Source organism: Cupressus sempervirens, chromosome 10 (assembly GCF_028749045.1).
Source record: "Cupressus sempervirens isolate cs-2001-9-10 chromosome 10, ASM2874904v1, whole genome shotgun sequence".
Classification (NCBI taxonomy): Eukaryota; Viridiplantae; Streptophyta; class Pinopsida; order Cupressales; family Cupressaceae; genus Cupressus; species Cupressus sempervirens.
The window spans coordinates 351,190,672-351,208,116 of NC_143127.1; the positions used below are offsets into that span (position 1 = coordinate 351,190,672).

A 17,445-nucleotide genomic window follows, 5' to 3' on the forward strand; every position below is an offset into this window, starting at 1 on the left:
TACCACTAAGATAACAGGTATGGGTCCTAAATCACCTTGGTCAAAGGTAAACCAAACTAGGAAACGAAGGGTATACCAAGTGAACACCATGAGCTAACCGGGTCATTATGATTATATATATAATTAAATTATAAAAGAATTTACTAAGCATAAATCAAACCAAGAACAAATATTACCTTTATAAATTGAGTTATCTCGAACCTCCTGTTGTGTCAGATGTTAATATAATGATGCCATGGTACCTATATGTACTTTACATTCACATACATATATATGTATATATGCATAAATCAAATAAGACGTACATGAATGTGTACACCTACTTAAACTATGACATATACACAAGATACATATGCTTAGAATATTGCGTATATGTGTATGTGTACATGCATATACAAGTATAGGTAGATACAAGATGGTGTCCTTATATTAACACATTGAGAGTAAAGTCATTATTTCCAACCTTGGCAACGTTTTTTATATTATTAAGTCATGCCATCGGCCCTCCATATTTCCGACGGCCATATTTATTTATATTCTTTCATCGAGCTATTATATTTCTAGTGGCCTATTTGTTAGGGGTTAGTTAGCCATATGTTTTCTCGGCATTTTAATGGCTCTTGAACTTAACTCATGATGTTGCCACCTTTCCTTATCTTGCTCGTAATGGAGCATCGCTTGAAACAAGAAGACAATCTCTTTATTTGTGGTTGCATTCATACTAGCGATTACATTCCATATCAGTGATTACATTCACATTTTCCATCTACAAATTTCATTCATAGTGTCGTGCTCCCCACTTGAGACTGCATTACATGTTACATTTGCCCTCTTCTTCAATTTGCACATGCAGCGTCATAATTCATACTTGAGATTGTATTCCATATTATATTTGTTCTCTTCTACGATTATACCTACAGTGTCGTGGGTTCATATTTGTGATTGCATACATAACACCCTTTGTTCCTCAATTGCGATTTGTTTACACCAACGATTGTTAGAATTTACAGGGAAGGAGCCATACCAAGCATTCCAGTTTTCACTAACATTTAAGGTGATAATACCTCTACCAGGTCGTGCATTCTTTCTACTTTTATTTTTCCATTTTTCTTATATTATAAGGCTCTAAAATTCTAGTTTGGAAATCTGAAAGAAACATTGATAATATAGATAGAGCCAAACAAACTAGCTCTAAATTTACTGTCTTGTTTGCCTAAGTCTATTTGTATAAAACATGCATAAAGATCCGAATTATTTGTTGCATACTGTTATTATGGTTATTCTTTTCAGAACTTAAATTTAGTTTGGAAGGATCTCCAAATCCGTGCAATAATTATAGAGAAGCATCTTCCATATGCCTCTAAGATAAGAGGACACTCAGAAAGTTAAGGAAACTGTTATGATATATCGTGAATTTTTTATACAAATGTATGTCATAAGCCTAAGCAGGGCAGAAAGTATTTGACTGTGATAAACAAAGATTGTTCAAGGATATAGACGGCCACACTAAGATTCATTGAGGATGATCGGCAAGGTCGTGATGAAGAGTGGGCTGATATCAAATGATAAGTGGGTTATACCTGCAAGACAAGAGAAGAAATTAGAAACAAAATAAACAGTCGATGGACTTAAACGAGCAGTATTATTCTTGTTCTCAAGATGAGCGGTGGGTGATTGGGCACAGTGTCCATGTAAATCCCTAGCCAGGGTAGGTTAAGTGGCATTCTTGCTACTATGATCACTAGAGGTCAAGGTTGCTCGCAATTGGATAGATGGGTTGATGGGAAGGACTCCATAGCCTAGCTGGCTCCTTAGCCGACACTCTAACACTAAGATGCTTAGTGGAAGGACAAGGGTGTCCCATGCCTAATCTCAGGTAGAGAGGGTCTTTCTCAGTTGAGATTGTGTGGGGATATTTAAGGGTCTGCAATTGGGAGGTTAAGCCCCTAAGAATGCTTCTCCTCTCTACCAAATGCCAAGACTTGCACAATACAGAGGATTTGCATTCACATTATTTTCTTTGCATTCACGTTATTTTCTTTTCTCGAGTATTTTACCTTTATGCATTTTCAATTTCAGCTCAAGTTGTGTTTAGATAGACGTTATATTGCAAGCAGTTAAGTAAGTTATTTCTTTGCTTAACTAGAATTCAGTTCATCCGTTAAACTGTTATTTCTTTGCTTAACTAGAATTCAATTCATTCGTTAAACCCTTTCAAGAGAGTATGTAAAGTACTTGTAACAATTGTCTTTCATTCATGTGAATATGAATAGTAATGTATCTTTTATTAACACTTAATTATTTAATTAGAGATGGGAAAAATAGCTTGTTACACCAATGAAGATTGTGGAAGTCGACTTCATGCACTGACCAATTTCATCTGCTCAGGGCTTTTCAAATCTTTTACAATCCGTTTCGTGCATATTTCACAACAATTCCATTCCATGGGATGATGTCTCTTTGTCAAACTAATTAGAAGCTCTACCTACGATTTCATGTTTTGCGTGCATTAATATCATAGCATTTCTACTAGAATTTTTTTTCTATGATTTGGTATTTTGCGTGAATGTCAACTGTAGCAATAACAAGCACATTATCATGATAGTTTCCAAACTTGCATATGCATGAAGGAAAATTGGCAAAGCTCGATAATTTTAACTAAATGTTTTAAAAAAAAAATGCTTGAAATTTATGTGGCCTTTCTAACTAACCAATTTTCGATAAATGTGTAATCAAAATACACTGAAGGAAGCATTTCTTGAGTCACATTTTGTGCACATTTTACGAGGATGTCCCTTGAGGTATCCATCAAACATTTAACTTGCACCATTGATGATTCCACATTTTGCATGCATATCTTCAAGATCTTCTACAACTACATTTGATGAGATCCCTGACAATGTGCTTTTACAAATGTCTATAATCCGTTTAAATGCTTTTACAACGCCTTTCAAAAATCTTGTAATCATTTCTCGATATGAAGTGGATTTGGAGCATTCTATAAATTACTAAAATGCTTGCATTTCATTGCATTGCTCTCATTTGGCATCGACCACCTTTTCATACTTTCATGGATTTACGTGCACAATGCATAACTATTTCTATCAAAGTTATTTGTTTCTTTCTTGTAAACCATTTGCATTTGATGAAGGAAATTATTTTCAAATGACTAAATTTATAGAAGGTCGTTTTCCCTATGTGCCTCAATCTTGAAGCAATCATGGCCAATGCTGGTCAAAGGTGGTGGCTTTCTCTATATCAGACTAGAGAATTTTATTCATGCTCTTACACATCGCACGGATATCTATATGATCTGCAACAGCCATTTGACAAAGCTTGTCATCGATAGCTCGGATGGAAGTCTGCAACATTTTTCAAGGCTATCATTGCAGCATTGACTAGGAGAATGTTGCAAAAGGCTGCTGAATTAAATAGTGCACCTGCGACCTCCATCAGTCTGATTGTTTCCAAAGCCATTTTGATAATCCAATCTCAGAAAATTTGCAATCATTGCACACCATGAGATGGCATTTTTTTGATATTTAGTCAAACTTACCTGATGTGTCATCTATGATTTCATGTTTCGCAAAACCTACCCACTAAATTCTCTGCAATTGCAGACTTTCACATGTTTGGATGGACGGTCAGATATGTATCTTATACTATAGCAGTGTCGTGCATTACAAATGAGCAGTCATGCTGAAAACATAGGAAAATGTGATTCAATTGCATGCTAATCCCAATTTTAATCGAACTATGTGAATATCTCTAGTGTGTTTACATCTGATTATGCACCCACGAGCTTTCTTGGGATAATCTTCAAGGGTAGTTATTGTAACCGCTTTTGGCATTATGGACCTATGTGTGTCATATTTGTCGAATAAAGCAATGAACTTTATCAACCTTTTAAATTATTTGTACAACTTTTCAAAATGATTGATTTTCTATGTTCATGGAAAATTTTAACTTACTTCATCAAAGGTTTTGGCAATTTCCATAACTTTCTGATATCACCAATGATGTTACTTGACCTCGCGCCTTTGCAATCTCCGAGTTCTAGAGATGCTTGTACGAAGTTTTGGTAATGCTTGCTATTGTAAGGTTTTTTGAATTAAACTTGGACAAATTTTGTGAATCATTAATGATCAAACCGCACCAACCAAAAAAACATGTCGGTGTTTGGATATACTTGTACAACACATTCAAATTGCCAATTAGTGACAATATTGACACCATCACAAGTTTCAAAACGTTCACCAACTTTCTCCCACAACATAAAGTCTTCACAAATATATCGTAGTGCTTACCAATTTAAACAAATTCTTCATATCACCGATAACAAATTTGAAGTTTCTTTGATTGGCCAACTCAATCATTAGCCTTTGTTGGAGCTTGAAAAGGATGACTTGTAAAGCATCCATGACGAGACATGCATCCTCAATCGATAACTTGGGCAATCCATGGGATGCCATTTTTGTTCATTTAATGATAAGTCACATCCACTGCTTTGTAAAGCTCATGCATTCTTACAGAGACGTTGCCAAACTAAGATTCAACTCAACATCATCAAACTTAGAATTAATTTAAGAAGAAAGTTTAAATTTGGGCTAGTTCAAAATAGGGGCTAATATTTTTGAAATTCTTCTTCTTACCTTTCTTATAAGAATTGGTGTTTAAAACATGAATATCCTCATCCATAGGTTTTTTTTGTTTCCTTTTGTCATTTGTCTAGTTTCTTCTTGTAGATAGTTAAATCTTAACCACTCAAATTTTGAGAGTTTTGATCTTGCACTTATTCCTTGAACAAATGACTCCCATGAATTTGGTAGGCCACCTAAAGCTATTAGAGTCAACTCTTTGCTATCTATTTCATATCCAACAGTTGACAGTTGATCCCTTAGCTCAGGGATTCTCATGAAATATGCATTGATGGATTCTCCTTTATTCATGCTTATGTGATTAATTTGCCTCTTTAGTGCAAGGGTTTTGTCAGTGTTATTTATTTCATATGTGCTTTCAAAGAGATCTGAAAATAAGGTATGTAGTCTCTTGTTTTGCCAATATAGGTACTATATGGTCCCTAACTACATCTACTATTAGTTTCATGGCTTTTTCATTATTCTTGATCCATTAAGATTTCTTTGGTTCATTCTCAAGTTATGTCTTCTTATCTTTCACAAATGAGTAACTTATTCTCTTTTAGTATAATCATAATTCTTAACTTCCATGATGTGAAGTTGTTTATGCCTTCAAGATGATCCTCAAATCTGATCATGTTTGACATTTTGAAGAATGAGATGTGACTGCAATATCAAAAGAGTGTAATTTGATATCTCAAATTTAATCGAATCTTCCTTAGCAAGGTTCCGATACCATGTAAATATGATTATATTTATATCAGATTAGATGTCTTTTGTTTCAAAATTGTACAATTAACAAACTCTGATTTGATGGTTGCAGATGCAGATCTAAATATGAAGGTTTCGATCAATATATAAATATTGATTATTAAAGTCTGATCATATAACTCAAGGCAAGGCAGAGCATTTATTGATTTCAATCCTCTTTAGCTTGATCAGGTATAGATATAAATATGATATGGAAAGGGGCAAGTATTGGGTGGACATGTCTCTTTAAAGAGGAGACATGTCCACACGATACATGCCTCTACATTGGCAACTATTTGAATAAATGTTAGACCGATTACCAATCAGTGTTTATATGTATTGAATTTCGCCAAGCTTATTATGAGCATGATCAGGTTTGTTGGAATAGATCAGCCGTGTAGGGGATGTCTATGATGGTATGGACTGCAAGATAGAAATAATAAAGGACATATAACCACCAAAAAAGAATTGACCCTGAAGAAATATTTTTCAAGACTATAGAAAATATCATTAAACACTGCTGGGGGAAGATGAACATAACATTGCATCTCCTTGCATTGCACTGTCTCCAAAATACTATAGCACTCAAATATTTTCATTTCTTAGGAGAATTCCATCATATAGAGATAGTAAAGCTGCAAACAAATACAAGCGGGCATTCAAAGGCTTTTCAAATCCAAACGTGGCAGAACATGTTAGGAAAGAATATGGATTGATCATCTCAGGAAAAGGTCATATCCTTGTGCTCTTGATGACCAACACATTACGATGCTTATACATTGTGGTACCAGCATGGGCAATATTATTTTCTCCTCCAAGCTCTTGCAATCAAGATTCTATCACAAATATTTTTTTATTTGAAATAATATTTATTGAAGACCTTAACATTCTTTAATTTATTTTGAATTTTTAATTTGATTTGTGAAGACTTTATCTCCAATTTCAGCACGTTGCAAGCTCTGCTGCTGCTGAACAGAATTAGAGTACATATTCCTTTAGCAACTCAATGAAGCATAATCGGTTGCCAGAAAAAAATGGCAGAGGACATGGTTTATGTTCATCCCAATTTGCATCTTCTATCACATAAGTAAAAACACAAGGATAGGTCAACAAAGCATTGGGATATATCCACTAAGTGTACCAAACTGGATGATGATATTATATTCAAGATTCTAATTAGTATCATCATCATCATCATGAGACATTTAAACATGATGCACCTAGTGTTTGGAAACATTAACTATTTTAGTCTACTTTTGGCAGGTCTATTCTTGTAACAGGTGAGCAGTAACTGAGAAAGAAACAGGGTATCCAATTTTAAATCCAGAAGACCGAGCAGCTAAGGCAGATGATCAAAAAATGGCAAGTATTGGAAAATTCCTCTGCCATGTAATATGCCTCAAAGTTGGAGAGACCATGGAAAGATCAAAAAACGATCTGGAGTATAAGAAAATTCCTTGACTCCTCTCAAATGCAGCCAAAGTGAAAAAGCATTAGAAGCGTTGAAAAAAATGACTAAGGCAAGCACAAATACGCTTTCACCCCCAAAGTGCACCCAAACATTCAAATGGTAGGAAAAATAAAAAACATTGGCTAAGGTGAGGAAAAATCCCCCTTCACCTCCAAAGTGTGCCCGAGAATTCAAATGGCATGAAAACTCAAAAATTTGGCTAAGTCAAGAAAGAATTCTCCTTCACCTCCAACATGCGCCCAAGCATCATGAAATTTAAAATTTTGGATAAGTAAGCAGAAATTCTTCCTCTCCCTCTGATATGTGCTCAAGCATTCAAAACATGGATAATGAAATTTGACTAAGGCAACGAAGTGGAAAATCTCTCTCCAAGTCACATATACGCCCAAGCTGGAGAAATGACATAAGTGGTAGAATTAAATGTTTGATGTCATATTTTTGAAGAAATATGACATCTTGACAAGTTAGAGGGAGAAAGACATCGGTGCAAGAAACATACATGATGAAGAAATCTAGTCTAAGGAGTACAAGGGCAACATGGGAAATCTAGTCTAAGGAAAGTATAAGGGCAACATGGGAAATCTAGTTCAAGAAATTCAAATTCCAAAATTTTAGTTCCAAACAATCTAGTTCAAGGCATTCAAGGTTCAGGACCTCAAAGATCAATATACAAGTACAAATAGGAAGAATGCAGTATCTTGATTTCATCTAGAAATCCACAAGTAGAAGTCAGAATGTTGTGTGAAAATTTTCAGAATGATAGAATCGTCAAAAAGGGTGTCCAATCCATTTCAAGAAGGTGAATTCCCAAGCAAGTACATGGAAGGAAGAAAATGATCAAGAAGAGAAAGTTTCAAAAGAGTTGATCAGAGTTAGAACCTTCCTCACAAAGTGATGCAATGAGAAAGTATTGCCCGAATGAGTTAAATAAGTCTACATGCACCAGTCAGCTCCACCTACTAATCAAAGGTCTTCAAGTCAATGTGTCCAGGTTCATTACATTTAGAGAGATAAATAAAAGACATACTATTTCAAGTGATGAGTTATTAAATGCCTAGTGGCCATGTTGTTTCCTCATTGGTCTACTTGACCCCACTTTCCTACTAGTGGGCGTGTTGCTTTCTCATTGGTCCACTTGACCCCACTTTTCAATGCCGCAAATGCTATTGTTAGTAAAAGCCTAATTAGGGTGCCATCTCGTAATCTTGGCCCTTGATTTCAAGTCAATCCTGGGCATTCATTTGTAGAGAGAAATTTATGCAATGCCATGCCTTCTCATTATAATTATTACATACTTAGTACGGTCATTAGACATTGTTGTGAGATTTGGACAAACAAAAATTGATTTCATTGAAGATATGGTGGATTCATGTTTATTTCAACTTGTCGTATGTTGGTCTTCAAATTTCTTAAATGTTAGATGATGTGCTTTAATTTCAATGGAGAATGTAATGATGTTTGATGAATTTCTATTATTGATATTTCTTGAATCTTGATGATTTAAGTTGCAGTGTAAAGTTAGCCTTTGGATTCTTAAACTCAATCATCGAATGTGTATTGTTCATTATGATGGTGTTCAATATTATATGGAAAAACTCTACATGACCCTTGGAAGATTACACCATTTCCTATAGAAACGTTGTCAAGCTTAGTAAAGCAAAACTTGGTTTCTTTGGAGTACGTTCAATAGAGCAATATTCATTGGTATCATGTAATATCCCTTTCTTAGCTCACCTTGTTTGATAACTTGAATTAGCCTATCAATGGACCTCGCAGGCTAAGTCAGATCATTAGGGGGACTTGGTGAAATAGGACGTTAGTTCCCATCTCAGAGAATAGGAGATTTCAAGATTGTTCTTCATTTGGTTCAGTTTGGCACACTTTCTATTTATATAAAGTGTTTGTTTCAAGAAAGTCGTGAGTCATATCTTTAGTAAACTATTTGAATAGGTTATGATGCAATGTGAGATCTAACATATCTAGTAAGTTAATATTGAAGAGTTGCTCTATCTGGTAGGGCACCTCGAATCATGGTCTACTTAGTGTTTGACTCATTTGTCAGTTGGCTTAGTGGAATGACTTTATTGAGTGCATTGATATTATCATTAATAAAGTCGCTTTATTAATGATAAAGTCACTGTAGAGATATAAGTTATTTAATAACTGGAACCGAGGGACTTTAAAAGTACATGATAATTATATTAAAGGGTCGAGGGACTTTAAAAGTACATTAAATGATAATTATATTAAAGGGGAGCAATTATTTAATAAGTTCCTAAGTCAACGTGAGCACATTAAAGATAATATATTTAATGTTTTAAAAGCATAAAAGCTAGTGGTGTGGCATCAAGTTATATAAAGGCTTCATGAAGCAAAACGATATTTATTGTGCATTAGATTTTCTTGAAATTGTTTAGTGTGAATTCTTTTTGGGAATTGGAGAGACAAGTATTCTTCATTTGGAGAGGTGTCATCTTCTTTAAGGAATTCAACAATTGAGGTTTTCTATAGTGTAGACTTCATTCAGATAGTCAATAAGAGAAAGAGGCAATACAGAGTTTGAACAATTTGAAGGTTTTCTTCAGAGGGTGATAGTAGCATTATACGCTAGGTGGTTATCAGTGATTAAATCGCAACTTTGCTGATTGTTTGTAAAGAGAGTTTGAGGCAGCAGCAACCAGCTGCAAACCCATGTAAGTCATTGGATGCTAGCCATCTGGGTCTAGAGCAACACAATCTTATCTTGCCACTCAATTTCAGATTGGAATTAGCAACTGGTAAAATTCAAGTACCAGGTTTTCTTTTAAAAGCTGCAATTTACATTTATTAAGTTCATCTGCAAATGTTATGTGGGGTTTGAACAATAATTGAAATAGAACTCCTATTTGGTAAATTGCAAATACCAAATTTACATTCCATGTGGTGTCGTTGACTGTAATTTCACAAGATTTACTTATGATTTCAAAACAACACTAAAAGTACACATTCCTCATAAACTAAACAGATAGTTTTTAGAGAGAATAAAAGTTAGAACCAGCAGGAGTTCTTACATATCATTGTACTTGGGAATAGATTTAGATCATACTAACCCTTTTCCCCTATAGTTTCAATTCATTTCAGTTGTGTCCATTCAATGGAGAAGCACCACGAGATTGCAATATCTAATAAAGAAGCTGTAGCCAGCATTGCGGAAGAAGTGAAGAACAATTCAAATAAAAGTCTCTTTGTATTACCCACATACGTCAAGCCAAACAAGCTCATATCCATCATAAAGTCGCCTGTTGACAACAGGAATCTTGGAGTCACCTCTATCATCTTCGCAATCTTAGCATACAAGGGGTTTTTGCTCAAGAGAGGATAGTGTCTGTTGGTACCTTATTTTGTGTTGGCAGAACAGCCATTGACAGTACCCACATCAGAAACTTTGCCTACTAGTGGTAAGCTCTATGATCTTTGAATCTTAGCATACAAGGCGACTTTGCTCGAGAAAGGATAGTGTCTGTTGGCGTTTTATTTTGTGTTGGCGTGGTCACAAAACACCCATTCACCGTACCCATATCAGAAACTTCACCAAGTGTAACTCTCTCTCATCCAACATTGTTGTATGAAGGTTCAAATACAGCACACAACATTTTGCCCTTTCACATGTGTGCAAGTTACAGATCCCACAAGAAAAAGTTGAAAAATGGCAGAGTGAACTGAGACATGGTCCCAGACATTGCACAAACAAAAAACCAATAGACTATGCTGATTAGCTTCACTTGGATGACACTTTTTGGCTTAACTTTGAGTGGGAGATCTTACAGAACATCTTGATCTGGAATCTGAAGCCTCAGTTGACAAAAGAAGTTAAAACCTCTTGGTCTGGGCTGGTTATCTCCATCAACGAGCACTTTCAGCTCCAAATTTCAGTTATAGGTTCTGTACATTTCATTTCCAAATTTGTACTTTTTGTGTTTAGTTTATGTTCTACATGTCTGCTTATGCTGAAGGTTGTTAATTATACATCATTTTACCTAGATCTTGTAAAGTCATAATCAAATCATATCCAGTCATATCAAATAAAAAAGAGGAACAATTAATCAAAATGTTCAGCTCTCCTTGATAACTGGAGATGAACCTAACTGGCTGTTCCCTCTATGAAATAATGCCCAATTGGAAATGGTGAATGAACGTGTTCCTAGATTGCATTTCCAGGCTAAAAATCCATTTCAAAAACATTCCATCACTATTACTGAAGGAGATTATACTACATATTCTCTCCTTTCCTATATGGAGATGACTTGTCATATTTTGGTGACAAATACAGTCCTCGTGGGAAGCCTCCATAGTCTTTCACTTTCTTTAAAGTTACATGCAACAAAAAGGCTGTTTTATTCTACATTGTAATTAGCTATATATCATAGATCCAGGAGTCCTTCAAGCAGGAGCAAACTGGTGCACACACTTTAACACCCCTTATGCTCATCTTTCTCAGGCATTTGCATGCACATATGACTATTTCAACTTCTTTAAAACAAAAGTAAAACTTAACAAACAAGGTAATTTCAAGAGAAACAAATACCTTTTTAGATTGGGAAAAACTAAATGGATCAGACATATTACATACTAGTTATCTTTGATAAGATAAGAATCATATCAGTTATTTAAAAAGAACAAAATATTTTTCACTAACCTGCAAAACATCACAACTTCTGAATGTAAGGATATAGACTGGATATTCAGATTCCGTTCCTTCTTCATCTACACCAACACAGCCAATAACCATGCAGTCTTTACGTATCCACTTCATTGAATCCACTGCAACAATTTGGGGAAAAAGCACATGCAATTTGTTAATCCCCATTTGAAATCTGATAAAAGCTGAAGATTTTTCTTTGTATGTATGTTCTTGTTTATTTATTATAATATACACCTAATTCATAAATTATATAACTGAAAGATAAACTATTGCATCTACATCATTTCCATAAGACACATAAATGGAAGGCTTTAATGAAATTAAACTGCAGCTGCAGATTAAACATGTACAATTAGGGATGTCAGAATATTTTCTTTAAGAAGTTTATGATATAAGATTATAATCTCAAACATTGACATATTTTGCTAGCAGCATCATAAATACAGAGCATAATCTCTTAAGACAGTGTGGATTGTGAGCTGCACAGAATAAAGAAAAATAAGAAAACCTAAAAGCCCAAGAAATTTTGTACATTTTGATTTTGTATGAAATTGTGAGCATTGTGTTAAAATTGTGAGCATTGTGTTAGATATTATATTATGCAACAGACCACGAGACCACACTTGACAGAAGAAATGCAATGCTTTACATGCAGATAATTATTAAATTTAAGCAAAAAGATACAAGATTTGATCTTGTTAATAAATAATATCCACCAATTACTAGTCTTTGCAACACCCAAAACATAACTACTTGTCTTTAAATTTATTAAATAAAACATCTCCTCATACATATATCTGAAGCTAAACCAGTATACAAATAAGCTATTGCTCATATTTCTTATTAATTTGTGTAAGAATCTGCCTTAGGGCAGAATTTACCCAAGACCAAGGAACTCAAAACACAAGCACAAATTAGACCAGAGTATGATCAAAATAACTGTATAGTATTCTATTCTATGTACAAGTACACTAGGAGTGCCTCCATATAAAGGCCTCTGAGATGCATCTAGAATGCCTCGGAATCAGCATCATGATAAGTCCAACAACTAGGCACATGTCCACCAGATATGGGTTATCCTCCATTATGCACAAAAGTAAGTGCAATGATGTGAAGATAAGCCTACAAAGGTGAAATACGCACATCAGTGTTATAGACAACATGTGCAAAATTAGGAGTGCGAAAATTGTGTTGTCTACATGACAACTCAGTGAATGATGCAAACTCCTGTGGTGTAGACACCATGTGCATAATTAGAGTTGCGTACTTCTATGTTGTCTACATGACAACTGTGGAAGATGCACAAACTCCTAAGTGTCTCATAAAGAGAAATAATAAAATAATGCAAAATAATAAAATAATGCACTAAACTAAGTAAACTTAAGTAAAGTGTAAATAGTAAATACCTATTTACACCAACACCCCCCCTTAAGTGCAACTTAGGGGAATGCACTTAAGCTCACTAATGCATAATGGGTCTTGGCTACTAGGCCATGTTAGGTACCCATGTACAAAAGCAATGCTAAAATGATGCAATGCAATCTCTCATAAAGCGGAGAAAGAGGGAAAACCTCATGGGAAAAACCCTCCTCCAAAAAGAGAGATAAGTACAATAGAGAAAAAGAGAGAGAGAGAGAGAGAGAGAGAGAGAGAGAGAGAGGAAGACCTCATAAGAGGAAAAAATCCCTCCCAGAAGAAGAGAGAAGTCAAGGGACTTCCCTATCTGCAACATCCCGAACCCCCAAGAGATTTCGCAAATGAGTATACTTGACCTCGGTGAAGGGTTTGGTGAAAATATCAACGACCTGCTCTGTTGTAGGACAGTACTGAAGTGCAATGATCTGCTCATGTATAAGCTCTCTGATATAGTGCATATGAACCTCAATGTGCTTTCTTCGCTGATGTTAACCTGGATGCTTAGAGATTTCAATAGCACTTTGATTGTCACAATGAATAACTGTCGGCTTAGGTAGATCAAATCCAAACTCCTCCAAGATGTGTTGTAATCAAAGAGCCTCTATAGCTGCATTGACAGCACCTCAATACTCATCCTCGGTGGAAGAAAGAGCAACACTATTCTGCTTCTTACTTTGCCAACAAATAGGGCCAGAACCAAGGTGAAATGTGTAACCTGAAGCAGACTTCCGAGAATCTAAGTCTCCTGCATAGTCTGAATCTGTGTATCCAATCAACTGAAGCCCTGTACCTGCTGCATAATGAATTCCATGTGTATGTGTACCCTTGATATAGTGCAAAATGCGTTTGGCAGCCTTCCAATGAAGCTCATGAGGTTATTGCATAAAGCGTGAAACCATACCAACTGCAAAGGCAATATCAAGGCGTGTGTGTGTCAAGTAGATAAGGCTCCCAACTAACTGTCTATATAATGTCGCATCAGCAAGTGGAGTTGTGCACTTAGCCTCTAGCTTAACACCTGATAGGAAGGGAGTAGGAGCAGGCTTGCAGTCACTCATGTGAAACCGAGAAAGCAAGTCAAGAGCATGCTTGGGTTGTGAAAGTGAAATCCCTGCTGAAGACTGTATGATCTCAATGCCAAGGAAGTAATGTAGCAAACCCAAGTCTGTCATGGAAAATTTGTCCTGAAGAGAGGTCTTGACACTGGCTATGATGGATGCAGTGCTCCCTGTAATGATCAAGTCATTGACATAAAGCACTAAGATCAAGTGAGAGTCATCTTGCTGAAGAATGTAAACATTCGAGTCAAAATGACATCTTGTGAAACCTGCTGAGAGGAGAAATGAATCCATTTTGGCATGCCAAGCTTGAGGAGCCTGCTTTAAACCATAAATAGATTTCTTTAATCTGCAAACCATAGTAGAATCCTGTATGAACCCCTGTGGCTGTTCCATATAAATTTCCTCATGAAGGTGCTCTTAACATCCATCTAGTGTACAACCCATCCTTGAGCTGCAGCAATTGCTAGTGTCAGGTGAATGGAGTTCATCCTGGCAACTGGTGCAAAAGTCTCTGTATAGTCAATACCTGGAACTTGCGAGAAACCTTTGGCAACTAATCTAGCCTTATGTTTATCAATACTTCCATCCGCTGCAAATTTGGTTCAATAGATCCACTTGCATCGAACCACTTTTCTTCCCTTAGGAAGAGGAACTAAGTCCCATGTGTTATTTTTCATCAATGAATTGTATTCTTCCTCCATAGCTTTATCCCATTCTGGAATTCCTGATGCTTCCTTAAAAGATTGTGGATTTGAAGCAATGGCTATGTATGCATGTGGAAATGACTTGTGTTGTGACCTAGTCCTCCGAGTGTCAGAAGGATTTCACACTAATGAACCTGCTGCATCAAGAGTTTGTTGTGCCCAACGAGGTTTAGTGGAAGAAGATGAAGGAATGTCCTCAACTATTTGTTGACCCTGCGAAGGTGGTGTCCTGCGAATCAAGGTTGGAGGAATTTCATCTTCCGAGTCACTTTCATCACTATGATCACTATCCACATAGGAGGAAGAAGGAGGAGTTGAAGAAGCCAAACTTGGACATGTCTCTTCAAAATGAACACTCCTCTTATAAAAGCTTTCGTGAGTCTCTAGATCCATTAATTTATATGCTTTGAGATGATCAAGATATCCAACAAATATGCATGGTTTGCTTTGTGGTTCTAATGCCTTACGCTTTTGTGGAGGTATCCTTGCCCATGCTGGAGAACCAAAAACTTTGAAGTGCTTAACACTTGGTTTCCTTCCACACCATGCCTCAAAAGGTGTTATTCCATCTAAGGCCTTATGCGGACTTCGGTTTTGAATGTAGTTGGCACAGCACATGGCTTCAGCCCAAAACACTTGATTGAAAGACTTGTGTTGAAGCATGCAAGTAGTCATTTCCTTAAGGGTTCTGTTCTTTCTTTCAGCTACATGGTTCTACTGTGGCGTGTATGCAACTGAATGTTGAAGATCTATCCCCTCATGTGTGCAATAGTCTATAAGTCTGGAGTTGACATATTCTCTGCCATTGTCTGTCCTTAGTATCTTGATGGCTTTTCCAGATTTCTTCTCAACTTGAGCTTTGAACGTGATAAAGTTGTCAAAGACTTCACTCTTATGACCAAGGAAAAAGACCCAAGTGTACCTTGAAAAGTCATCAATAAATGTGAGAACATAGCGGGCCTTACCAAAAGAAGGTACTGGAAAGGGGCCAGCTACATCACTATGTAACAATTCTAGAACAGCAGTTGCCTTCCAAGACTTCCCCTTGTCATATTTCTCTTCGAGATGTTTACTTGCTTCACAACTTGGACATACTCCCTCTAAAAACTTGACTTGAGGTAGACCAATGACCATTTCCTTGCTGCTTAATTGCTGAAGGTAGTGATAATTAAGGTGTCCAAATCTTTCATGCCATAGTTTACTTTGAGTGTTTGAATGAGTCAACAAGGCAAGAGACGTGGACTTAGGCACAAAATGGGAGAAAGAATAAAGTCTAGTCTCATGGTTTTCCTTTCCAATCACCACCATTGAATCATCTTGGAGATTCTTCTCCACTACTGTGTCGGGCAGGAACTCGACTTTGTTGCCACATCCATAGTGAGTGATTTGATAGATGGAGAGAAGGTTGGTGCTAAGGCTAGGAACATGAAGTACATCTTTGAAGACGCCATTCTCTAACTCAATGTTCCCTTTACCTTCTACTTTAATTTGAGTATCATTGCCCACATAGATGTAAGGTACATTTGAAGTTTTTAAAGAGGAAAATTGCTTCCTTGAAGCACCCATGTGATGAGATGCTCCTGAATCTAGAACCCATTCCTCCACATTATTAGTACTTGCAACTAAAGCTTGGCCCTTGCCCTTTGAAGTGGTTGAAGAACCCTTGTCTTTGTATGTATTAGGAACATCAATTTTGTGTTTCCTCATAATGTTTACCAATTCATCAATCTACTTATCTTTGCACTCATGTTCTTCATGTCCATTCCTCTTACAATAGGAACATGTTTTCTTCTCCTTCTTGTTGGAATTGTTCCCCTTTTGATTGTTCTTGGAAGATGACTTTCCTTGTTGTGAAGAAGAATGTTGAGTGGAAGAAGATTGACTTGTGGAAGATTGTTGTTTTGAGGACTGTTGGGTGTCATCTTGTGGTTTGGCCTTCCATTGCTTCTGCTTCTTGTTTGAGTTTTTACCACTTGAATTACCTTCATTTGCTACCAAGGCTTTGGTTTTGGAAGACTTGAAAAATCCCATACCCACTAGATTGTCATGTTCTAGGATCAACATTTCTGAGAATTTCTCGAATGAAGGCTTAACATAGGCACTACCCATTGTTAATTTGTGTGTATTAAAGCTAGAAACAAAAGGAGCATATTCAGGTGGAAGATGAGTCATGATGTGTTTGATCATCTTTCCATCTTTAATGGGTTCACCACAATCCTTCAACCGTGTCCTATACATTTCTACTTGGGTAAGATAGTCTTTAATTGGGTCAAAATTTCTAGGATCCAACTTGAGAAGTTTATCCTCTATTGTGTAAGTCATATCTTCATCTACTGTCCCATACAAAGCTTCTAGTTTATCCCAAACATCTATTGGATCTGTAAGCTTCCTAATGTGAAATTTGACAAGATCCTAATGTGAAATTTGACAAGATCAGACATATTTTTCAACAAAGCTCCTAAGGCCATCTCGTGTTTGGATTCCCAATCTTTTTTACGAGCTTCATCAGCATCAACAGGAGGTTTCTTGGCTGCACTAGTGACATAACGCCATAAACCTTTTTCTACCAATGGCTCTTTAATGTTTTCTTTCCAAGTAGAATAATTATGTGGAGTTAACTTTGAAAAAGAACCCATAATGCAAGAACACAAGATAAAGGAGACACGGTACACGGTACACACTCCCCCTTTTCACTCAATCAAAAAATCCCCCCCCCCCCAAATAA

At 36.3% G+C, this 17,445-nt stretch overlaps 1 protein-coding gene across 1 annotated transcript in view; it reads right to left on the reverse strand.

Moving 5' to 3' along the window:
• The window catches only part of LNO1 (Nuclear pore complex protein), a 169,399-nt gene that overhangs the window by 86,522 nt on the left and 65,432 nt on the right, over positions 1–17,445 (reverse strand). Inside the window, exon 5 of the mRNA XM_089807749.1 lies at positions 11,534–11,658. Within this exon, the coding sequence (XP_089663875.1) occupies positions 11,534–11,658 (125 nt within the window). The remainder of the gene's footprint in view (positions 1–11,533; positions 11,659–17,445) is intronic.